Source organism: Salvelinus sp. IW2-2015, linkage group LG1 (genome assembly GCF_002910315.2).
Source record: "Salvelinus sp. IW2-2015 linkage group LG1, ASM291031v2, whole genome shotgun sequence".
Classification (NCBI taxonomy): domain Eukaryota; kingdom Metazoa; phylum Chordata; class Actinopteri; order Salmoniformes; family Salmonidae; genus Salvelinus; species Salvelinus sp. IW2-2015.
Genome location: NC_036838.1, coordinates 13,690,178 through 13,716,742, shown reverse-complemented (window position 1 = coordinate 13,716,742; position 26,565 = coordinate 13,690,178). Strand labels below are relative to the sequence as shown.

The 26,565-nt window shown below is 41.5% G+C and overlaps 1 protein-coding gene across 3 annotated transcripts in view; it reads right to left on the bottom strand.

Annotated features, from left to right (window-relative positions):
* The window catches only part of mtss1 (MTSS I-BAR domain containing 1), a 128,092-nt gene that overhangs the window by 87,593 nt on the left and 13,934 nt on the right, over positions 1-26,565 (bottom strand). For all 3 annotated transcript variants that reach the window (XM_023983855.1, XM_023983864.1, XM_070444659.1), the window contains exons 2-3: positions 25,448-25,509; positions 18,844-18,917 (exon numbers count right to left, since the gene is read on the bottom strand). In XM_023983855.1, coding sequence (XP_023839623.1) covers positions 18,844-18,917; positions 25,448-25,509 — 136 coding nt within the window. The remainder of the gene's footprint in view (positions 1-18,843; positions 18,918-25,447; positions 25,510-26,565) is intronic.

Below are 26,565 nucleotides of genomic sequence, written 5' to 3'. Positions count from 1 at the left end.
GAACTGAGAAAGCGTGTGTGAGCAAGGAGGCCTACAAACCTGACTCGGTTACACAAGCTCTGTCAGGAGGAATGGGCCGAAATTCACCCAACTTATTGTGGGAAGCTTGTGGAAGGCTACCCGAAACGTTTGACCCAAGTTAAACCATTTAAAGGCAATGCTACCAAATACTAATTGAGTGTATGTAAGCTTCTGACCCACTGGGAATATGATGAAAGAAATAAAAGCTAAAATAAAATAATTCTCTTCTGTTATTCTGACATTTCACATTCTTAAAATAAAGTGGTGATCCTAACTGACCTAAGACAGGGAATGTTTACTAGGATTAAATGTCAGGAATTGTGAAAAACTGAGTTTAAATGTATTTGGCTAAGGTGTTAGTAAACTTTTGACTTCAATTATATATATATATATATATATATAAAATGCAATATCACATTTACATACGTATTCAGACCCTTTACTCAATACTTTGTTGAAGCACCTTTGGCAGCGATTACAGCCTCAAGTCTCCTTGGGTATGGCACACCTGTATTTGGAGTTTCTCCCATTCTCTGCAGATCCTCTCAAGCTTTCTCAGGTTGGATAGGGATTGTCGCTGCACTGCTATTTTAAGGTCTCCAGAGATGTTCGATCGGGTTCAAGTCGGGCTCTGGCTGGGCCACTCAAGGACATTGAGATTGTCACGAAGCCACTCCTGCGTTGTCTTGGCTGTGTGCTTAGGGTCGCTGTCCTGTTGGAAGGTGAACCTTCACCCCAGACGCACGTTCTGAGCACTCTGGAGCAGGTTTTCATCAAGGATCTCTGTACTTTGCTCCGTTCATCTTTCCCTCGACCCTGACTAATCTCCCAGTCCCTGCTGCTGAAAAACATCCCCACAGCATGATGCTGCCACCATGCTTCACTGTAGGGATGGTGCCAGGTTTCCTCCAGAGATGACATTTGGCATTCAATGTTAAAAGTTAAAGGTTTAAGTAACTTCGATCAGGATTTAAAGCTACATTGGACTGTCTTTTAAACTGGTTAATGAAGTTACTGAGCTACAAGTAGTTATACAATACCATTTATCAGTCCTGCAACTATACAATTACATCAATCATATTCTATTCAGATCTGCCAGTCAAGTTGAGCGAGGGATGCCTTTTTCCAGTCAGTGTGAACTGTGATCAAATAGGAAGTCATGGGCCAGGTTCTATATCATAAAATTTCACTCCCAGCTGCATATTCTATGAGTCTAAACTAATAGCGCTAACATTTATATAGGGCGGCGCACAACTGGCCTAGCATCATCCGGATTAGGGTTTGTCCAGGGTAGGCAGTCATTGTAAATAAGAATTTGTTCTTAACTGACTTGCCTAATTAAATAAAGGTTAAACAATATCTCTCTATACACTGAAATTCTTAAAGGGATACTTAAGGATTTTGGCAATGAAGTCCTTTATTTACTTCCCCAGTCAGATGAACTTGTGGATACCTTTTTAAGTCTGCGTGCAGTTTGAAGGAAGTTGCTAACTAGTGTTAGTGCAATGGCTAACTAGCATGCTAGTAGATACCATAGACTTCATCATTCCGCTAATGCTAATTAGCATTGGCTCACAAAACAACCTCTAACTTCCCTCATACTGGATGCAGAGACAAACATGGTATACAAGAGTCCATCTGACTCTCAGGAAGTAGATAAAAGGCTTAATTGCAAAAATCCCAAAGTATCCCTTTAAGCCTCTCTATAGGGGATTCATTTACTTTCAGGACATGACTCCGGTTTTCTGACAAATGTAGCCTACATAGTGACTAGGGATTAAATGCAAATGTTTAACCCCGTGTTTCCCAACTCCAGTCCTCGAGTACCCCCAACAGCACACATTTTTGTTGTAGCCCCGGAAAAACCCGTTTCAATTCACAGAAGGCTTGATGAATGCAAGTTGAATCAGGTGTGTTTGTCCTAGGCTACAATAAAAATGTGTACTGTTGGTGTACTCAGGGACTGGAGTTGGGCAAACACTGGCCTAAAAAAAAAAAAAATGGAAAGTAACATTTAATTAAATAAAGTAAAATGCAAATATGTTACAAGTACTTTTGCCTAAGTAAAAGAAAATAATCCCCAGGTCATTTATGTTGAATCCTCTTTTGGGAAGCTCTCAATGCTGGTACTTTAGAGTAGTTATAAAAATAAAAAAACAGCCTTTTATGTGGGCTTAAACAATTATGTAAATCCCTTTTTGAACCATTAGCACGTGAGCCATACAGACAAAAATGAACAGTGGATGTTATCCACTTTTGTGCTTGACATGTTACATCAAGTAATCCATTTATAATTTCGCTCAATCGTTCCCTGAGGTATTAACTGTGGCAGGGATGGAGGACTGGGCTGATATGGATGGGTAAAACTGACATTGAAAAAGTCCTATTTGTAGAACTTTTCATAGGAATAAAAAACTCTGGAACTGCAAAGTTGTTTCCCCTTCAATTCCAGCATTTACTTCTATTACTTAATTTTCTTCGTGTTATTCACTAATTTGTTATCACTTACACACTGTGCCACATTTCTTTTGTCTTTGTATGCCTCTATTTCGTCAAAAAGTCACCTTTCCTTTATCCAAATAATGATTCTCCTCGGTGGCAACGTATTTTCAATGGATTCAATGGTAGTTCTTTAGTGTTCCGATTTCTAAGGGCTTTTCTCCTGCTTCCAAATCTGTGCCAAAGTGTCTTTGGCTGTGCTAGCAAGTTTTCAGCTGTTATGTCTCCTACTGGCGCTAAAAACGGACGATTGCCATAATGTTTGGCGTTTCATTATTCAATTAGGGTATATAACAAACCAAACATTAAAATAATGTTATAGAAGGTAAAGTAAAAATCCAAACTGGTCTGTGGATGAATATCAGTATACAGTAAAAAAAAATATATATATATACACCGTCCTGCCCTAGGCCCTGGTCTAGTGGCACACTGTAGGGAATATGGTGCCATTTGGAACGCTGCCAGAGCTTCTATGTTCTACCTCATGTCAGACGTGTGAGAGAACCGCAGGATGCTAGCTGACTGCAGATTACCTGATATCACGGTGCACACCTTAGAAAGCGGAGAGAAGAGCGATGATGGATGGAGAGATGGATGGAGCGGGTAGTGAGATGAGCGAGACCGAGAACTAAAAACAGGTAAAAACAAAGCCTTTTCCACAGAGAGATAAGATGTAAAAGTACACATTTGTTCTTGTCTAGGCCAAAAGGTTCCATTTGAAATCCCTTACAGCATTTTATGTAGAGAGTTTAAAGAGGAAAACAAAATAAAAAAGGACATGGTCACTTGATCAAGTGCATGTGGCCTATTTCTTCAGGACATGACTCAGAAGAACAACATTTCCTGGCTGTAACGCACCAACTCAACCACTTAGGTATGAATTGTGAAAGGGGCCAAATGAACAGTCTATGTTCTCATGTAATAATATATTTGAGGAAAGAAAACATTAAGCTATTTAATTTCCTTCCAGTTTCCTTCGTCATGTTGCCGAAGACAGAGAGAGCATTTGAGGCAGTGTTCAATGTGGCATTTCATTCGCCCGGCCCTGGCCTAACCAATGCTTCACGACCACATTTTCCAAGTCCGGGCCCATTCATAATGTGGTCATTGACAGCAGTGAACTACAAGACTGGGCTGCGGCAGAAGGGGGAGGTAGGCAAGCCTGTAGCTCCAACCGTCGTTTTTCCTCAGACAGTTCCTTTCTTTTTCAAAGACACTCTTCAGTAATATTTTTTTTGATATAACAATACTCCTCTATCATGAGCGGGGCAGTATGATCTCTCCTGGGGGACACTCTGTTGAGCGCTTGTCTGTGTCGATAATTTCATGGATCCATGTCAGCTCAGCAGACTGAGCTTTTATGCATGATTTTTCTGGTTCCATTTTCAGTCATTGCCAGAGGTAATTGGTGTCTGACTAGGACAGCGTTACAGATGTGAGACACTGCCTCAAGGCTAAGAGGGAGAGAACCTCAGACCTCGTTTTCATGCAGATGTACATATGTCTGATTCATTTGGCTAATGAGAGGAGTCTAATCATGTCTATCATGTAGAAAATACAATATAAAAGCAGAACGCTGCTGGGTATGATGACTTCAGATATGAAGCAGTAAGCATAACTGAAGATATTTGAAGAAATTAAAGGAATAGATGACTGTGGCAATGTAATTGTGCCTCAACAGAACATAGACATTGAGCAATGACTAGAACTTATCCAGTGACCTGACTGGTTGACTTCCTCGAAAGGACACAAGTTAAATGGAAACAGAACTACGAGACTGCAAGTGGCCACTGAGTCACTTTAAAGCAGAAGCTTTGATGGGTGGATCCCGAGTCAAGTGGTAGGGAAGAGGAACATGGCTGTTTCCTGTATCTCTGAGCTACTGCAGTGAAACTCCTTGCCCCTCTGCCTATTCTGGACCTAGCAATTGTCAAAACAAGCACACTACTGCTACACGAATGACTGACTGACACACACTACAGCTGACACACATTGATAATTGCACTTACATTTCAATTAAAGAGAGTATACAGTGGGGTACCAGCAAAGTCATATTTTCAACTTTGCGCAAGAAAACACCGGGCAAGTGGATATCTGCAACACCTGGCTCTCTGCACAGCTGGTTAAAACCTGTCAAATCCCTTTTTAAAAAGAAAAACAATCCACCACCAGCTTTCTCCCAAATGGACATGCCACCTATTAAGTCCACTTCCTATCACTAATCAACTTTTTTGCAATGCATGTGGGTGTGGCCCACCGGATTATCAATCTGGCTCTATCGGTTTATTGTAAATATGCACCGCACAGCTTGGACGGAGGAAAAGGCACCATGCAACCACATTAGCTACGCTGGCATCATATTAGAGGGGCTGTGGAGGCTCCTGCTGTGTGCAAATCTAGATCATGCTGAATATAGGCCTCTGGCAACACCCTGATGCAACTTCACCATTAGTCACCCCTACTTCTCCTGCTAGCAACAACCTACTCCTTCCACATTGCATGGACTAAATCCTGCAATCCATTGCACGGACTAAATCCTGTTTTATGAAGCAGTTATAATCAAACTGAATAAATGGAATCTTCTGGGTTTTGAGAAATGTTTATTTTTAATATGACACCAATAGTGAAATAAGAGCCTTCAATGAATACGTGGTATACAGCAACCGTTCATTTAATTTCCTAATGAAAGACGGGGAGAGGAGAGGCAGGGCACTTCACCAATGGCTTTCAGTTTGACCTGAGATATTCAGCCCACAGAAGGATTCGTCAGCATAAAACCAGTCCCATGTCCAGGTGACGCCATCCCATCTGTCCAAATCAATCTGTAGGAGTGTAATGAACCATCAACCTGGATTGTGCAGACCCATGATTGTATAATATCATAGCTGAAAAAGGTTCCTGGAAAAACATTCAAGGCTCTTAGTTAAGCGATTTCTCTGAAGAGGCTGCTAACATGCAGTTGCTGTGACATTGAGGCTTGTCAGTAGGGTAGGGCAGGATGGTAATGTGGTCTGGCTGATCAGCAGAGTGTGCAGCAATAGATGGGGGTCACTCAGTGGAAAGAGGAAGGGGCAGAAGGGATGTCCACTGTGGTCAGGAAATGCTCTCCAACTCCGCTTGGGGACAAACGTCTTATCCTGCTGGCTTTTTATGGCCCTCGGTCAAACGAGACTGTCTTGTAAGCTCCAGCCCCTGAGGCACCATCAAAAAGGCCTTTCCTACACACAACCTCACAAAGCTGTTATATACACAGTCCCACACGACAACTTCTTTCTCACACACACACTTCCCATGGGGACAAGTCAGAATGGACTTCCAGTCTGGTTTCCTAAAAGGCCTGCCTGTTTGTCTCTTTTCAAAGGAGAGTGCGTCACCTTTCCTTCCCAACCCCCACAGCTTTCCTCTACAACAAACACAGAGTGGAACCATCCTCAGTAAACTCACTCCAGATTGGCCACTCTCCAGAGAAAACCCCATTGCCCGGACTAGTCTGCGCCTCCTGAAAAAAGGCACGCCACTTAAGAAATCCTCCTCGGATAGTGGATGGTTGTGTAGTTTTGTATCAAACGGACTCCTCGCGTGCATCACGCAGTGCCGTTTAGCCACAGGCCACAATAGGAGATAAAAGTTGTGACCTCATGCTCCAGATGGGGCTAATGCCTGCGAAAACATGACCCAGCTTTTCCTGGACCGCTCAGTCGCAAAGTGGTTTCAAATGGATCAAATTAAAAGAGTTTTACCACAGACTCCAACCCTGACAGGTCCTGCCTCATTCATTCATACCCTCCCCTCCATGAGCCCTCTTCAGTTTGATAAATCTCTGGAGGTGTTACATGTGATTCACTTTTGATATGTTCATATGTAGCTGCCTAGCTAGACACCTTTGATTCTGGATATAAACTGGCACAGCCAACGTGGGAGGACATTGTCACAAACTGTATTGCGAAACTAAACCCAATACGTTGACAATAACCGTCTTCCTGCCAGACTCTAGCCATGTTGTTCACTAGTAGCATCATCCTACCAATGTCCAATTCTCACCAGCACACCAAACCATGTTCCGTCTTGCTCTTAAACAAACACCAGAATAACTGGTGCCCACATCTCCCCACAGCACAAGGCACTCAGTGTCTCGCAGCACGAGAGCTGGGCTCTGCGCATACCTACTCAGTTTACCCAGACACCCCCTCTCAGTGGTCTGCTGTGGCGGTGTTCCAGACAGTTCTCCAGGGTAAGGCCCGAGTGCTTCGACTTTGACTAATTTTGATTCCGCCCGAGGTAAAAATAGAATACATGAATATATCCTGGGGGACAGCACTCCAAAAACATATTAACTCTACTCACACAGTTCTAAATAGGTTCAGAACAATCAGTCAATGCTTTGTCTTTCCTTCTTTCAGTAACCTCAATCATATCATGCTCCTTCAAGTGTTGTCTCTAAAATGGAAGATCGCTAAATTCTTCCGCTAATTCTGTATGATATTGGTAACTAGGACAGACCTTCCCTTGGCTTCTGGATCCCTGTTGCGAGTCTTGTGATGTTTTCTTTGATGCATTGGACAAAAAGGAGTCTGCCTTGTATAAGACCAATTATGTATAAAAAAAAAATCCCCAGGGTAACCAGTCATGAGGATCAACAGAAAAACAGTCAGATCATGCTGTTGACAATAGCCAGATAAAGCCTCTTACATCCACCGATTTCACAAATGATTCTAAATGTCCAGGTAAAAAAAAAATAGAACTATATATATTGATTCTGAGACCTCAAACACTTTCGTACATCCAGTGCAATACTGTTATACTGTTAGTGTGTCACTAGTCAACTGATCACACAATGGTAAGATGAGAAGACTCACTGTCGAGACTAGGGATGTTAAACGGTTAACCATTAAATCGCTTAGCCGACAAAAATACACTTGACCAGTCATGCTTATCGGTCTACAGGTTAACTTGCATAATTTAGTGGAATTAAATTGCAGCGTGTGTATTTGTCAAAATACTGGTACTAGATGTAGGCCTAACAGTACTTGGGCAAAGTTTGACAACATAGAAAAGGAAAACTGGGGGGGTTGGGAAGTGATAATAACCTAATAAATTTCCTAGTAGATCTCAAGATAGCCCAAAAAGGGGGAAATGTGAGGTGAGAAAAATTGACTATTTGGACATGTGCTGTCATCGCCACTCAAAGAAGATGGATAACACGAGAGAGGGACTGAAAGCTGGAGCGCTGCGCTCCCTCCACACTTCAAATACACAGCCATAACTTTTCTCCCGTTCTCTCCTTCCCTTTGTTTAGATTGTTTAGAAAAGGGGAAATGTATAAATATGTGGCAGTGCAAGTTTGCTTATAGAGAGCACGTGTCACACAGGAACATTTAACAGACGCAGGAACTCTAAACACTTTGTCAAATTGTTCGCAGTGATAAATATTGCTTATTCCTCAAGTAATGTTGCTGTTGTAAATACTAGGTCAATCATGTAATGCCTTTGACCAGACATTTAAATATGAAAATGAAAACCAATATTTAGTTAATTATTGCACAAGCCACAATGTGATGCTGTGTAGGTTATTGTGAGGTTAGAGAAACATCACATCATCCTCTCAAAAAATGTAATGGAGTATAGGCCTGAGTAACAGTTAGGGTTATACAAGAGGCAAGACTTATTGCACTGTCAAAACTATTTAAAACGTGAAAACATTTCAGACAAAGACAGCCTTGCAAGGCTATAATACAGTATGTGAATTTGGTGGGGAGATACGGCCTTGTTATTATAGCAGAAAGGTTGTCGCTCCAGGGACAGCTGTTTGGGATCATACTCCAGTGCATTTGGTCAGTCGAGTGGGGGACGGAGAGGAGGGTAGTGAGTCAGAGCTTAAGGTGAGGCTCTGTGAGTAGAAAACACACATCCCTCAAGCTCAGTTTAGAATGTGTCCGCTGTTCAGGGATCCCTGCTGACCGGTGGGGGCGTGGGACATGGAGGGGTGGCAGAGGGGACAGCTGGCACTCAGAGGCCAATCTGTGGTGCACCACCCCACTCCATCATTGGACAGCTGAGTTAATGAAGGATGCAAAGAGGGGGATGTGAGTTCAGAGTTAAATCTTGGTTTAATCAGACTAGAGAATCTTGTTTCTCATGGTCAGAGTCCTTTAGGTGCCTTTTGGCAAACTCCAAGCGGGCTGTCATTTTCATTTTACTGAGGAGTGTCTTCCGTCTGGCCACTCTACCATAAAGGCCTGATTGGTGGAGTGCTGCAGAGATGGGAGAACCTTCCAAAAGGACAACCATCTCCACAGAGGAACTCTGGAGTTCTGAGACCATAGGGTTCTTGGTCACCTCCCTCAGGTGGCCAGCTCTAGGAAGAGTCTTGGTGGTTCAAAACTTCTTCCATTTAAGAATGATGGAAGCCACTTTGTTCTTGGGGACCTTCAATGTTGCAGAAATATTTTGCTACACTTCCCCAGATCTGTGCCTCGACACAATCCTGTCTCGGAGCTCTACGGACAATTCCTTCGACCTCATGGCTTGGTTTTTCCTCTGACATGCACAGTCAGCAGTGGGACCTTATATAGACAGGTGTACCTTTCCAAATCATGTCCAATCAAACATCTCAAGGATGATCAATGGAAACAGGATGCACCGGTAAAATTTTGAGTCTCGTAGCAAAGGGTCTGAATACTTATGTAAATAAGGTATGTTTATTTTTAATACATTTGCAAAAACATTTACCTGTTTTTGCTTTGTCATTATGGGGTATTGTGTAGATTGCTGGGGATTTTTTTGTTTTTTTATACATTTTAGAATAAGGCTGTAACATATCAAAATTTTGATAAAGTCAAGGGGTCTGAATACTTTCTCAAGGTACTGTACAAACTGTAAATTCCAAACTAAATTAAACCATGCTATCCCTGAATCATTTGACTTCCATTATGCATGAAACATGAAAGTGATAGGAGCAGCATAGAACATCCGAGTGTTATAAAGGTATTTCCATGGCGAATCAAAGCATTGTCACACGGTTTGAAATGCTCTGTAGCAGACAGGAGTAATGGCGTTCTGCCCACAGGGAGGGCCTCTAAAAAACAGTGAACTGGGTCACGTAAATTTACAACGAAAACGATGTAAATCAGAGATCGGCTAAGTGAGAAGTTCAATTCATTCGAGGCAACAAATTACAACACAGGCATTGTTTGTGTTGTATAACTTGTGATTAACTTTGGAAAGCGTATTCAATCGGAGGTTGTCTCCAAAATGCTGATGAGCGAGACCGCAGTGATTCAGTTGTCCTCTCAAGAAGATGAATGTTGCACCAAGGTTTAATCACATGAGAGATATTGCTATCTGAGGGAAATTGTGCAACATGTGTCTCTTGACTGGGGTTTTGGTCAGTCAAGGACTCAGACCATCACTGCACTGTCACTGCACTGGATGAAGCAACTAAAAAAATCTATTTGCTGACTTGTCACTGAATCATGTAAGTGTTGAGGAACCGAAAAAAATAAGGGAGTGGTTGAGGAATGGGGGGAAGGGGCCAGGCTAATTCAGTGAAAAGGGAGTTAGGGGGAGGTGTTAAGGTATTCGTGTCCCGTTTGCACTTGGGGGGAAATGGACCATGTCTGAAGGAGGGGAGAACACAGGCTGATTATTAGGGAGTAAGAGAACGGCAGATACCCAAAAATGTATGTCCACAATGTATGCTGTGTGGATCTATTTTGAAGTTTCAAAAGAAGATAACAAAAAGGACATATGCAACATTTGTGCTGCTATTATTTCCCAAGGGGAGAAAGTGAAATTGTTCAATACCACAAACCTAATTACTAATTTGAAAGTGAATCACCCCTCAGACGTTCAGCGACTACTTAGTGAAGTAGAAAAAAACTATGCACACACTTCCAACAACTAAACAAGTTCATGTCGAGCAGTCATTTGAAAGAGTAAGAAAATTTCAGCGAGACAACTCAAAGGCGAAATCCATTAACGCCAAGATAATGGAATTCATTGTCCTTGACAATCAACCGTTCTCTGTCATGGATGATGTTGGCTTTCGCCAACTGGTTGAGCACCTTGAGCCCCGGTACACACTACCATGTAGGTGCAATTTTTCAGATGTTGCCCTACCGGAGTTACACAGTATTGTTGAAGCTCACATCCATGAGCTACTTGCTATGGTACTATTAGCTTCACGACTGACATTTGGACCAGAGACGTCAGTCCCATGAGCATGTTGAGTGACAGCAGTGGGTCAACAAGGATTTCGTACTGAGGAAAGCCGTATTGCATCCGCAAGAACGTGCTATGAAAACTGAGGATGGATCAACCTTGTAGTTACTCCACAATACTAACCTAATTGACAGATTGAAAAGGAAGCTTGTAAAGAAATAAAATATTCCACAACAAGGCACTAAAATAGTACTGCAAAAAAGTGTAAAAGGAATTAACTTTTTGTCCTGAATACAACGTGGGGCAAATCCTATACATTACTGTGTACCACTCTCCATATTTTCAAGCATACTGGTGGCTGCATCATTTTATGAGTATGCTTGTAATCATTAAGGACTGGGGAGTTTTTCAGAATGAAAGAAATCAACTGAATGGAGCTAAGCACAGGCAAAATCCTAAAGGAATACCTGGTTCAGTCTGCTTTCTACCAGACACTGGGAGATTAATTCACCTTTCAGCAGGGCAATAAGCTAAAACACAAGGCCAAATATACACTGGAGTTGCTTACCAAGACAGTAGTGAATGTTCCTGAGTGGTAGAGTTACAATTTTTACTTAAATCTGCTTGAAATTCTATGGGCAAATATTGTACAACCCAAATGTGCAAAGCGCTTACCCAGAAAGACTCAGTTGTAAATCGCAGCCAAAGGTGATTCTAACATGTATTGACTCAGAGGTGTGAAAAGTTAAGACAATTAGATATTTCTATATATTTCATTTTTCAATACATTTGCTAAAATGTATAAAAACATGTTTTCACTTTATCATGGGGTATTGTGCGTAGACGGGTGAGAGAAAAAATTATCCAATGGGAATTAACACATTCTGAAGGCATTGTATATCAAGTCCAGCCAGGTTTTAGAATGGCTACCATGTTAGCGCCTTCATTGTCGAATAAAGGCAATGTAACAATACGAAAGCGCCTCCGACAATTCCCTATGAAATGACCCTCAGTAAACAAGCAAAACAGAGCAGGGAATTTAAAGGGATACTTCAGGATTTTGGCAAAAGGCCCTTTATCTACATCCGCAGAGTCAGATGAACTCGTGGATACCATTTTTAAACGTCTCCGCATGCCGTTTTAAAGAAGTTGCTAACTCAACATTAGAAAGGTGTTCCTAATGTTTTGTACACAGTGTATATGACTCTGGTTTTAACACTGTTTTGAAGCTATACAGACAGTGTACATTGACTTTGTTTACAAACATTGAAGTAGAACAAGCTTATATTTTGGGTTCTGATGGTGTACAACAGTTGAACTTAACCTTCAAGTATCAATGGATATATATCATTAATTTAACACCCCAAAAATGATGGAGCAATTCCAGATTGCACCTTTACGACGTTCTGGAAAGGAAAGGAGCCTAGGAGGACACCTGCGGGGCACTCTAAGTGGAGAGATAATGATGACTGGTCAATGCAGTGTTTTCCACAAGTACATAGAGTAGCCAGCCAAACAGAAAATGTAGCCAGCCAAATAGAAAAAGTAGCCAGCCAGGCATCCCCGGCCCTGGGTTTGAAATGTTTTGCCAAAGGAGCTCTATTTTGGTGGCCTCTGCTGCATTCTAGTACCTTGATTCCATCTGAAATAGATAGCAAAATTATTGAATACTTTAATCGCATTTACCTCCTAGATTGGAAACATTTGCTGTGGTATTGTGTAGAAGACATGACTTTACAATTTTTTTAATTACTGAAAATGTATGAATTCAGTGTATTGTTAGTTGTTTTGGATATTCTCTATGTCTAGGGCCATATGATCAGGACTATTTTCTAAGTAAGAGAACATTAAATCTTTAACCTGTCTTCGAGACTGAAGTATTATTTACAGTTTTACTGCAAGACATGAATTGCCACAATGATGCTTGTACTTCAACTTATGCATTTTATTGGCCAAGGACAAATTTTCACTAACAGGGATGTAAACAAATGTGTGCACATAATTAAATTATTCAGACACGTCTCTTGAGATACCCAGAAGAGCTGGGCTAGTGTCATGCACCTAGACAGCCAGAAAGTACAGTTTAGACATTTAAAATATAACAGTCCAAGCACTCTGCAAGAAAATAAAATTAATAATCCACAATCTTAAATAAATGTAAAGGTTTAGTTTCTCAGGTTTTTGCTCTCAAAATATATATATATATTTTATAGAAAAACAAAGTTGGAATATTCTAAGTCCACAACAATAATTAAACAACACCGGGACACCAATTTTGAGGTCTGGGAAAAATCTTATTTATTTATGGGTGTAATTATTTAAAGTGTGCACCTAGCAAGAGGCTGTTTAGCAGTGTTTTTGTAGTTTGTAAAACAAATACCCACTGGATGTAGGAAAATAATCACTGAACTGAAGATATGAACATGGCCAGTGCCACTGCGCACCAAAAACAACAGACCAGGCAGGATATAAATATCCAAACAAAGGTGACTTTTGAAGAACAAAGTTAAATGGTAGCTAGCCACACCTTTTTAAATGCCATGGTTTGAGCTCCTAGGAGGCAAGATGACAAAGCAAGCCAAGGGATTGCTGCTTCTCTGTAAAGGAGAGGCCTAGCATCACAGAATTGCAGGGATGAATAGTTATTTCCCCAACAAATAGTAGGTTTTTGGAAGGTTCAGCCTCAACATGACATTTTATTTGTTGGGCACGTCCACAAAGGAGTGGAAACGCAAAGAGCCCTTGTGGTTGAAAGGTAAAGGGGGATACCTAGTCAGTCAACTGAATGCATTCAACTGAAATGTGTCTTAACCTCTCTTGGGTACGTGAGACGTTAGCGTCCCACCTCTTCAACAGCCAGTGAAACTGCTGGGCGCCAAATTCAAATACAGAAATATTAATCATAAAAATTCAGAAAACAAAACATATTTTACATAGGTTTAAAGATTAACTTCTTGTGAATCCAACCACTGTGTCAGATTTTAAAAATGCTTTACGGCGAAAGCATACCTTACGATTATTTGAGAACAAAGCCCAGCAGACAAATCATTACAAACAGTAACCAGCCAAGTAGAAGGGTACACAAGTCAGAAATAGAGATAAAATTAATCCCTTACCTTTGATGATCTTCATATGGTTGCACTCAGCAGACATTAATTTACTCAATAAATGTTCCTTTTGTTCGATAAAGTCAATTTATATCCAAAAACCTCAGTTTTGCTCGCGCGTTTTCTTCAGTAATCCACAGGTTCAAACGCAGTCAAAACAGGCAGACAAAATCCAAATTGTATCCGTAAAGTTCATAGAAACATGTCAAACGATGTTTATATTCAATCCTCAGGTTGTTTTTAGCCTAAATAATCGATAATATTTCAACCGGACAATAACATCGTCAATATAAAAGGTAAACAAGAAAGGCACTCTCTCGGTCGCGCACATGAAAAAGCTCTGTGACACTTTAGGGTCCATTCATTCAGACTGCCCTTACTTCCTCATTTTTCAGAATACAAGCCTGAAACAATTTCTAAAGACTGTTGACATCTAGTGGAAGGCATAGGAACTGCAATTTGAGTCCTAAGTCAATGGATACTGTAATGGCATTGAATAAAAAACTACAAAAAAAACAAAAAAAAACAACTTCCTGAATGGATTTCTCAGGTTTACACCTGCCAAATCAATTCTGTTATACTCACAGACACCATTTTAACAGTTTTGGAAACTTTAGAGTGTTGTCTATCCAAATCTACCAGTTATATGCATATCATATCTTCTGGGCCCGAGAAGCAGGCAGTTTAATTTGGGCATGCTTTTCATCCAAAATTCCGAATGCTGCCCCCTACCCTAGAGAAGTTAACCCAACCCCTCTCAGTTGTGAGACGACCGCTGCTGACGAACATTCAAACTTTGCGTCCTCTTCAGCCATAGTCCGTGGAAGAAAAGGAAGTTATCAAAACACAGAAGAACATGAAAATATATGGTTTCCGTGATGGCTTTATGGGATTGCTACCAACTTGTAAACAATTATCCCATTCCTATAAGTACTATTTTAATAGTAATGTTAAATAATACATATTGGCTGTCATGCCAATTATACTGAATAAAAATTTAAACGCAAAAATGTCAGATTTTACCGAGTCACATTTCATATAAGGAAAACAGTCAATTTAAATAAATTCATTAGGGCCTAATCTATGGATTTCACATGACTGGGCAGGGGTGCAGCCATTTTACTTAAAAAAAAAAAAAAATCCACCGGGGGAGCCAGGCCCAGCCAATCAGAATTAGTTTTCCCCACAAAAAGGGCTTTAATACAGACAGAAATACACCTCAGCACCCCACCTAGACAATCCCACAGGTGAAGATGGTGGGTGTGGAGGTCCTGAGCTGGAGTGGTTACACGTGGTTTTTGGTTGTGAGGCCGGTTGGATGTACTGACAAATTCTCAAAAAAAACATTGGAGGCAGCTTATGGTAGAGAAATGCCAATTGCACGCTCCTTCAAAACTTGCGGCATTGTGTTGTGACAAAACTGCACATTTTAAAGTGGCCTTCTATTGTCCCCAGCACAATGTGCACCTCTGTAATGATCATGCTGTTTATATGCCACAACTTTTTGATATGCCACACCTGTCAGGTAGATGGCTTATCTTGGCAAAAGAGAAATGCTCACTAACATGGATGTAAAAAATGTGCCAAAAAATAATAATTTAAAATTTAAAAAAGTTATTGAGAAATACACTTGTGAGAGAAAAAAAATGATGTACGGCGTAATGAAATACATCACAATGTAAACAGGGCATCACTCAACAAAACCTACACAACCACTGAGTTGCTTTGCAGAGTACGTAGACATTGCTTAAACATTTCCCCATGGGAACTTATGGACACGTGTCAGAAGCATTAGCTTCTCTAAACGGTGATAGGGCTGTGTATGCATGGCTGCACGCAAGGCTTGACAAAGCACCTTTATACTTTGTGCTATTACAGCAAGAAATGCATGTGCAGGGTCTGCCTTACTGTGTAAAGTCTAACTTCAACATATTGGCCAGGAACATAAGCAGATCATGTAGTAAACTTTTTTCTTTTTTAAGAGGTGCTATAACAAAAGAGCCAAATACAAGGGAAAGTGCCAAGTACTTCCACTCTGGGGGGGAAGAAAGAAAAAAACAGCAGCTCCATCCAAGTCAGGGCTAGTGACACTGATAGTAGCTGAAGGTCTGGTTACAGAGAGCAATGGGAAAACTGATAGTCTTGTATTCATGTCACATCAAACTGGATGCAGGGGGGGGGGGGGTCTAACACTATCTCAGGTATAATGATCTAGCATTACCAGCTCTCATTGTTCAAGTGGTGGATAATGAGAGGCCTGGCTGAGGGCACACCCACTGTTCTTACTGCAGTTTTTCCACTTGAGTGCAAAGAGCAGGTCGTAAATTGTTGGTCGCAGATTTTAGGCTGAGAATCTGACAATACACTGACCCAGTACACAAACAACTGATGGAATGATAAAGACTGGCACACTTTTAAAAAATGATGCTGATTTTCATGGGTAAGAGTCAACTGTAATCCTTAGCAGAAAATAAGCATGAAAGAAACTGGCAGTTTAACATTTCAATCTGTTACAAAATATGAATATTCCAAAACAATTAAAAGATTCAAAGGCCACGATACTGTTGTATAACAGCAATGTAAATGGTTCAGTGTGATAATTCCAATACTGGATTGTGTCACTTGATCTCTAGGGGTGGGGGGGGGGGGGGGGGTTTAGTAACAGTATCACCACAGAGGAAACTGACACTTTGTACTGTACTTCAGTGCCATGTTAACTGAAAGCACATGAGCTGAAAACATGCGCCTGTGCGCACGCACACGGAAGAACTGTCCTGCGAATTCTCAGATCTTCTGCCCTTTGGGAGTTCTGTTTTTAAATGTATTTGTGAGACCCTCACCCTATCTGCTGCTTCTTAGAAATACACAGAACCTCAGATGGAAATACTCCGTTTCAGTAGAAGCTTATTAATAACCAGTTACACTTGTACCCTTATAAAGGGTTGAAAATGGCAGATTTGGGCACTAATAAGCACCTAAATTGGAACGTAGTGGCTGTACATTAACATATTATACATGACATCATAGCTCTGGCTTTGCCTTTCCCAGCTCTGAATAGGTTTAGACTAACATAAGTTGCGTGACAAGAAGTTCCCCCATCCCTTCTGGTAATTGGGCAACGTATGCACATTTTTAATAGTCTGAGGCAAATACTGTAAATTAAGACGACTTTGTTTTTTGAAAGATTAGACGTGGAGGATAATAACACTGATGTCATACAAGCAAGCCAAACACCCGTGAGTCCAAACGTGCACTTCACATTTACATTTACATTGTCAACATTTATGATCACTATGTTTGATGTAGTGTACCAGTCAAGTTTGGACACACCTACTCATTCAAGGGTTTTACTTAATTTTTTACTATTTTCTACATTGTATAATAGTGAAGACATCAAAACTACAAAATAACACATGGAATCATGTAGTAATCAAAAAGGTGTTAACTTCTTGGTGTAGGGGGCAGTATTTTCACGTCCGGATGAAAAGCATGCCCAGAGTAAACTGCCTGCTACTCAGGCCCAGATGATAGGATATGCATAGTAGTAGTATATTTGGATAGAAAACACTCTGAAGTTTCTAAAACTGTTTGAATGATGTCTGTGAGTATAACATAACTCATATGGCAGGCAAAAACCTGAGAAAATCCAACCAGGAAGTGGGAAATCTGAGGTTTGTAGTTTTTCAAATCTTTGCTTATCCAAGATACAGTGGAAATGGGGTCAACTGAAATGGGGTCAGTTGGAGGCCTCCTTCCGTGGCCTCCAACTGCTCTTAAATGCAAGTAAACCTAAATGCATGCTCGTCAACCGATCGCTGCCCGCACCTGCCCGCCCGTCCAGCATCACTACTCTGGACGGTTCTTACTTACAATATGTGGAGTGGACAACTACAAATACCTAGGTGTCTGGCTAGACTGTAAACTCTCCTTCCAGACTCACATTAAGCATCTCCAATCCAAAATTGAATCGGCTTCCTATTTCACAACAAAGCATCCTTCACTCATGCTGCCAAACATTCCCTCGTAAAACTGACCATCCTACCGATCCTCGACTTCGGCGATGTCATTTACAAAATAGCCTCCAACACTCTACTCAACAAATTGGATGCAGTCTATCACAGTGTCATCAGTTTTGTAATCAAAGCCCCATATACAACCCACCACTGCGATCTGTACGCTCTCGTTGGCTGGCCCTTGCTTCATACTCGTCGCCAAACCCACTGGTTCCAGGTCATCTACAAGTCTCTGCTAGGTAAAGCCCTGCCTTATCTCAGCTCACTGGTCACCATAGCAGCACCCACCCGTAGCACGCGCTCCAGCGGGTATATCTCACGGGTCACCCAGAAAGCGAATTCTTCCTTTGGCTGCCTTCCAGTTCTCTGCTGCCAATGACTGGAACGAACTGCAAAAATCCCTGAATCTGGAGACTCATATCTCCCTCACTAGCTTTAAGCATCAGCTGTCTGAGCAGCTCACAGATCACTGCCCATAGCCCATCTGTAAACAGCCCATCCAACTACCTCATCCCCATACTGTATTTATTTATCTTGCTCCTTTGCACCCCAGTATCTCTACTTGCACGTTCATCTTCTGCACATCTACCATTCCAGTGTTTAATTGCTATATTTTAATTACTTTGCCACCATGGCCTATTTATTGCCTTACCCCCCTTATCCTACCTCATTTGCACATACTGTAAATTAGACTTTTTCTACTGTATTATTGACTGTATGTTTGTTTATTCCATGTGCAACTCTGTTGTTGTATGTGTCAAACTGCTTTGCTTTATCTTGGCCAGGTCGCAGTTGCAAATGAGAACTTGTTCTCAACTAGCCTATCTGGTTAAATAAAGGTGAAATATATATATATATATATTTTTTTAAGTCAAAGTCAAAATCATAGACTGACCTACATGCACCATATTTGCAAAGTGTAAGTGCAATTCAGGACACATGCAGCCAGCACAGTTGACTTCCATTCAACAAACTGCAATTGTCTACGTTATCTATTGTGGCATCAATAAGGGATGGAGACGGGTGCATATCTTTGGCTTTACCTCTTGTTCCAGTCGCCATATCTGCCACCTTCTGAAAGGCATCCAGGAAAGAGCCTGTGACGACGATAGTTGTCCTAAAAAATAAAAACAAATACAATGATAAACATTACAATTAAACCACTTTAAAAAAGGCATATTGCAGTGAAACATTTGATTTTCCTGTGTTTTAAATACACTCAGTGGTCAGTTTATTAGGCACATCCATCTAGTACCGGGTCGGACCGGCCTTTGCTTCCAGAACAGCCTGAATGCTTTGGGGCATGGAAACATATCCCAATTGGTATCAAGGGACCTAATGTGTGCCAGGTAAACATTCCCACAACATTACACCACCAGCCTGTACCGTTGAGACCTGGCTGGATGGGGCCATGGACTAATGCAGCATTCGCCAAATCCTGACCAACATCAACATGATGCAACAGAAACGGGGTTTCGACGGACCAAGAGATGTTTTTCCACTCAATTGTCCAGTGTCGGTGATCGCGTGCCCACTTGAGCCGCTTCCTTCTTGTTTTTAGCTGATAGGAGTGGAACCCGGTGTTTCTCGTCTACTGCAATAGCCCATCCATTACAAGAACCGACAAGTTGTGTGTCCGGAGAAGCAGTTCTGCCGTTATTTGCGGCCAACCTGTTAGCTTGCACGATTCTTACCACTCTTCTTTGAATACTCATCAACGAGATGCAGCAGACTGGATGTTTTTTTGTTTGTCACACAGTTCTTGGTAAACCCTAGACACTAGAGCGTGAAAAGCCCAGGAGGCCAGACGTTTCCGAGATACTGAAACCGGCATGCCTGGCCCCGACGATCATACCACGCTCAAAGTGGCTAAGGCCACTCATTTTGCCTATACTAACATTAAAATCGAACACTGAATGCCGTGATGCCCGTCTGCCTGCTTTATAAAGCAAGCGATCGCCACATGACTCACTGTCTGTAGGAGCAAACCATTTTCGTTAACTGAGTGGTGTACATAATTACACACTAGTGAGGTTGGAATAATATGGCGAAATTTTGAAAATGCCCTTAGTGTAAATTTCAGGCAAAAAAATTTAAAAGCAAAAAGTTAAAATGTGTTAGACTAATAACCTCCTAATAACCAAAAACAGCTAGTTTTTCCCTCCCCACTCAGACCACTGACAGTCCTATCAAAATTCATGCATGAGAAATGTATCTTTGCTAAGAAGCCATATGTTTATTTTTGACCATTTTAATTTAAATCACAGTAAGGTACTTAAGTGTAACCCCTATTTCTCAATGCCAGAAACACATATAATAGTAAATTACAGTACCCCAAGAAAATATATCTAAATAAACTCTTAAATCACTTATTATAATATTATGCTGTTCTAAAAGTTGGGTTTGAGGTTCTCCAAATCAGCTCTAACTTCAGAAACAATCCCATAACAGCTTCACACAATCAACAAAAAACACTGAATGTGGCGGGCGAATTGGGAGTCTACTCGTCAATCTGTGGGGCATATTTTATCCATGACAACTTCCACGGCTATCAACACTGGAAGGAGGGCTTTAGCAAGAAGTTGCTTCACAAAGTGGATGCTGTCCCTACCATCAATGTGGCTTCTAAAGCATCTCAAAACAGCCAGCAGCAGAGACCGAGCATTATATTACTATGGGCGTAAACATAGAGCTTGAACCTCAACGTTAACTAGTTATAGTGCATTTAGCTCACGTGATCCATCTAAATAACACTGATAAAACGAACCAAATGTAAACATGTCTGCTACTTGTTGGTAGCCAACTGCTGATGCTGTCATACTATAGAGCGCAGTTTCCCCTAGGGGGTGGGGGGAGCGTGGCCAATGTGGCAGCCTCAGAGACAAAGCTTTGCTGTTAAAGTTCAAAATAAAGTTTGGCACCAGTTGAATCCCCCAAAAAGTACCCGTTTATATCGTTCCTTTTTAAACCTCTGAAATGGGGCCCCTCAGGGGTGCGTGCTTAGTCCCCTCATGTACACCCAGTTCACCCATGACTGCATGGGCAAGCACGACTCCAAAAACATCATTAAGTTTGCTGATGACAACAGTGGTAGGCCTGATCACAGGCAACGATGAGACAGCTTATAGGGAGAAGGTCAGAGACCTGGCAGTGTGGTGCCAGGACAACCTTTCCCTCAATGTGAGCAAGACAAAAGGAGCTGATAATGGACTACAGGAAAAGGAGGACAGAGCACACCCCCATTAACATCAACGGGGCTGTAGTGGAGCAGGTGGAGAGCTTCAAGTTCCTTGGTGTCCACATCACCAACAAACTATCATGGCCCAAACACATCAAGACAGTCGTGAAGAGGGCACGACAAAACCTATTCTCCCTCAGGAGACTGAAAACATTTTGCATGGGTCCCCTGATCCTCAAAAAGTTATACAGCTGCGCCATCGAGAGCATCCTGACCGTTTGCATCACCGCCTGGTATGGCAACTGCTCAGCATCTGACCGTAAGGCGCTACAGAGGGTAGTGCGTATGGCCCAGTAAATCACTCGTGCCAAGCATCCTGACATCCAGGACCTGCATACTAGGAAGTGTCAGAGGAAGGCCCAAAAAATTGTCAAAGACTCCAGTCACCCAAGTCATAGAAGGTTCTCTATAGCAAGCAGTACCAGAGTACCAAAAGGCTCCTTAACAGCTTCTACCCCCAAGCCATAAGACTGCTGAACAATTAATCAAATGGCCACCCGGACTATTTACATTGACACCCCCCCTTTGTTTATTATTTATGCGTAGTCACTTTACAAATTACCGACTAACCTGTACCCCCTGCACTTTGACTCGGTACTGGAAGACCCTCGTTATGTAATTTATTGTGTTACTTAGATTATTTTCTCTCTTTTTTACTTTAGTTTATTTAGTAAATACTTTAAACTATTTCTTGAACTGCATTGTTGGTTAAGGGCTTGTAAATATGAATTTCACGGTAAGGTCTATCTATACCTGTTCGGCGCCACTCCTGCATTGTCTTGACTGTGTGCTTAGGGTCGTTGTCCTGTTGGAAGGTGAACCTTCACCCCAGTCTGTGGTCCATGCACTGCAGCCAAGTTTGACCATAGTATGTACTGTATCCAACTCTTGTTCTCATGTGCCTAACATCACAGTAAAAGGAACAGCGCGAGTATCCCTTGCCAACTTAGCAAACTTGCTGGATATTTGTTAGCTAGCCCAGTACCGTTGCCTGTAGGTAGCCAACCTTCCTACAGTAATTTAGTAAGTGTTGTTACATTTTTACCATTCCATTCAGGCTGAATGCCGTGTCACAACGTGGTGATAAATAAAAATTTCAAAAAATAACGGTCATCCAACTCAGAATTACAAGTCAGAAACTGAGGCAACATCCTAGAGCTCCAACCAGACATTTTTCAGTCTGAGCTTGTTTTGTTTGAGTTCACAGTTGTCTTGAACGCACCAAGAGTAATACGTTAGGGCGTGGCATACTGCATAGTTTTTTTACTAAGCAGTACGTGCTAAATAGTATGTAGTACGATTAGTACACAGTATGCCGTTTAAATAAGCATTAGGCAAGCCAGATTTCAGACACGGCCTGTGACTGTTTTGATCACAGGAATGTCAGTCCTAAATCACGGTTAGGAAAACCCCTACATAACCACGTCCTAGACCTATTTTCTTATTGCCCTTTAGATGGCAGTTTCTGGGATTTTAAATCATTATTAAATGTAGACATTGTTCCCCTAGTGAGTATGCCATTGCTTTATATATTGGATTGTTTACTGATCTGTTAAAAGTATAGGCTAATCTGTCATTTGTATGGATTATTTTGTAAATGTTCCAAAGTGGGAATCAATTGGTTTTCAATATTTTCACCATAGTGAGTTTAGGTCAGGTAGAGTATTGTGCATTTCCAAACAGAGGTGACACAGCTTCACTCACTCGTGTCTGGACTAGACTTTTCCCAAACAGCACTCTTGTACTGGCCTGAGGGGTATCCTATGAAGCAGGTTTTAAGAGTTAGCGAGGTAACTTTGGTAAATTCTGGATAAACGGTCATACGAAAGTGTCATACGAACAGCCTGGTACATTTCTATGGCAACGAATCCTTCAGAACTAAAAGGTTTTAAGGCATAGGCAGACCTGCTCCAGACAGCGTATGGAGTTATGGAGGACACAGTAGCTCAGACATAGAGCATCAATGGCTGTATTGTGGAGGCCCTGTAATGTACTGTGAGTGCTGGGTGGTATTACCGATGAGGACCAGGGTATCAGGTGTTACGGCTGTGAATGACCATCAGAGGTACTGGGGGAAAGAGGCTCTCACTCGTAAGTCCAAGATAGGTGGGTGGAAATACTACAACTTGACAATCGTCAGCAAGCTTGGCCAATGGAAACTGTTTGACGGGACGAACAGAGAGATGCCATTGTTACAGGGCGACAATAGGCAGAGCATGGCAACACTGTTCCTTGTGAAACGACGGACCCAAAATAAATACAGAGAGACACACGACTGCTGAATCCCAAGTAAACCTTTACTCCTTACTCTAAGCAAATGGACCTGTAAAGATATGGGGTGTAAGCAAGCAATATGGTGAAAAATTCAACCAAGCTCATCGAAAGGCAATGTGGAACAAGTTCCATATTGCTAAAAACCTATATCAGTAACCTCCTTAGGTATACAGGAGTAATTGTTTCGGGTCTAGGACAGGGCTCTCCAACCATGTTTCTGTAGAGCTACCGTCCAGTAGATTTTCGCTCCAACCCTAATCTAGCGCCTCTCGATTCTAATAATTAGCTGGTTGATGAACTGAATCAGTTTAGTTACAACTGGGGTTGTAGCGAAAACCTACAGGAGGGTAGCTCTCCAGGAACAGGGTTGGAGAGTCCTGGTCTAGGAGTACATTTTAACATTCAGGAGTAAAGTGGGTGACTAGCCTAAAGTACCAAAGAGAGACAGTGGCTTCAGAAATTATTCACACCCTTCAACTCTTTCCACATTTTGTTGTGCTACATCCTGCATTTAAAAAGGAGGCCCTTTAAGCGGGTGGAATAGCAGAGAACAATTCATTATGGTACTTTATGGTAAGTTTACAAACATATACTATGATAAATAGAATTGAAACTTGTATCTCACTACTGTAAATGGTGAAATACAGTACCAGTCAAATGTTTGGACACACCTACTCGTTCAAGGCTTTTTCTTTATTTTTACTATTTTCTACATTGTAGAATAATAGTGAAGACATCAAAACTATGAAATAACACATATGGAATCAACCTGGTGACCATGTCTGCGCATGCACGCTGACACGTTTCCTCCGACACATTGGTGTGGCTGGCTTCTGGGTTAAGCGGGCATTATGTCAACAAGGAACTAAAGTAATTCTGCAAAAAATTTGGCAAAGCAATTCACTTTTTGTCCTAAATATGACGTGTTATGTTTGGGGCAAATCCAATACAACAAATTACTGAGTACCACTCTTCATATTTTCAAGCACAGTGGTGGCTGCATCATGTTATGGGTATGCTTGTAATCTTTAAGGACTGGGGAGGTTTTTAGGATAAAAAATTAAACGGAATGGAGCTTAGCACAGGAAAAATCCTAGAGGAAGACCTGGTTCAGTCTGCTTTCCACCAGACACTGAGATTAATTCACCTTTCAGCAGGGCAATAACCTAAAATACAAGGCCAAATCTACACTGGAGTTGCTTACCAAGAAGATAGTGAATGTTCCTGAGTGGCCGAGTTACAGTTTTGACTTAGATCTTCTTGAAAATCTACTGCAAGACCTGAAAATGGTTGTCTAGCAATGATCAACAACCGATTTGACAGAGCTTTTAGAACTTTGAAAATAATACATTCGCAAATGTTGCACAATCCAGGTGTGGAAAGCTCTTAGAGACTTACCTAGAAAGACTCACAGCTGTAAAATCGCTGCCAAAGGTGCTTCTACAAAGTATTGACTCTGGGGTGTGAATTTCTTTGTAAATGAGATATCTGTATTTCATTTTCAATACATTTGCTAATATGTATAAAAACATGTTTTCAATGTCCTTATGTAGTGTTGTGTAGATTGGTGAACAAATATTAAATCAATTTTGAATTCAAGCTGTAACAAAATGTGGAAAAAGTCAACGGGTATGAATACTTTCTGAAGGCACTGTTTGTCAGTCTGCTTACTCCTAGGGTGGTTGAGCAAGGCAGTGCCCTGCCCTCCAGTTGCCCTGGCAGTATGCTAGGTTAGCGCCAGTGCTAATTGGGCATGAGTGAAGCGGACACGGTGATGTTATTATCGACTCAAGTGGACCGCAGGGAGTCATTATCCTAATTTTCTGTTTTCTCCCTGAGGGCAGCGAGGCAGTGCTGTGGCCAGAATATATGCTGACCCTGCAAACATGACTTTCCATTTCATAAGAGATCTCTATACAGAGTCGTATCTGGCCAAGAAATCTGCAGGGAACTGGCTGTTATTTTGTTATGTCATTAGTGTTTACACACTTGTTAATAGTGTTCAAATTAAAATTGGGGATGGGTTTTCAGTCATTACTTCACTGTTCATCTTTGGCACATGCAAACACAGATCCTTTTTGCTAATGAATGGATATTGATTGAGAGGGGTTGCAGAGGCAAGGGTTAGTTCTTACCTTAGCTGGGATTGCAGCTTCACTCCTTTGGTTACAAAGTCCTCCCAGGCTGGATAACTAGCCTGTAAAGAAAAAAACATGGGGATTAGATGTTAAAAACAGTAGTAAATTATTAAATCTATAGGACATAAACATTTCATGTCAGCGGCTACTAGAACATTCTATGAGACTGCAATCGCTTAGATGATTTAACTTAATCATATTTGCTGTCATTTTTAATTGGATGTGAAGAATATTGCCTGTTACTGGGAAAAGGAGTGGGTCAGGGAGGCTTGAACAGTCAATAGGGCTGCTGCATTGAACCAGTTGCAGTTCAAATCCAATTTTATTGGTCACACACACATTTAGCAGAAGTTATTGCGCGTGTAGCGAAATGCTTGTGTTCCTAGCTCTAATAGTGCAGTTAAAATGCTAGTTTACTAAGGGGTTCTTCTGTATGTGAAATTAAATATTAGGCAGCGGCTGTCTGTCAAGTCCAAATATTTCAGAGAGGCAAAAACATAGCACTGGCTACAGAACATGAGTAGAAATGAAAGCCTAAACATCACAGAGACAACAATAAAAATAAGTCAAATTCTATAGAGATGATGCAATGTAAAAATAGAAACAGAGGTAGGCCTAGCCAAAACTTGGTCACCTGGTAATGGCGGACCCAAGCCGCTGTTGATAAAATGTGGGGTGCATAATGCCGCTTAGACAATAAGTCTCAAACGTTTAGCCTCTTATCGTCCGAGCCAAGCTGTTCGCTCCCACTGCAAGCACGCACCTCGGCTGAATTAAATATATTAGACCACGGGAGATGAACCACCACTGAGGCCAGTCAGTCACTTTCTTTTCCCTTTGTCACATTTGAACCTAAATTTGCTTACATTTAACTAGGCTAGTCAGTTAGGAGCAAATTCTTATTTACAATGACGGCCTACCCCGGCCAAATTGTGTGCCGCCCTATGGGACTCCCAATCATGGCCGGTTGTGATACAGTCTGGAATCAAACCAGGGTCTGTAGTGACACCTCTAGGACAGATGCAGTGCCTTAGACCGCTGTGCCACTCAGGAGCCCCACTACATTTCATAGAACTTGCTTTATATGGACATGGAGCTTCCATTACTAAACTCAA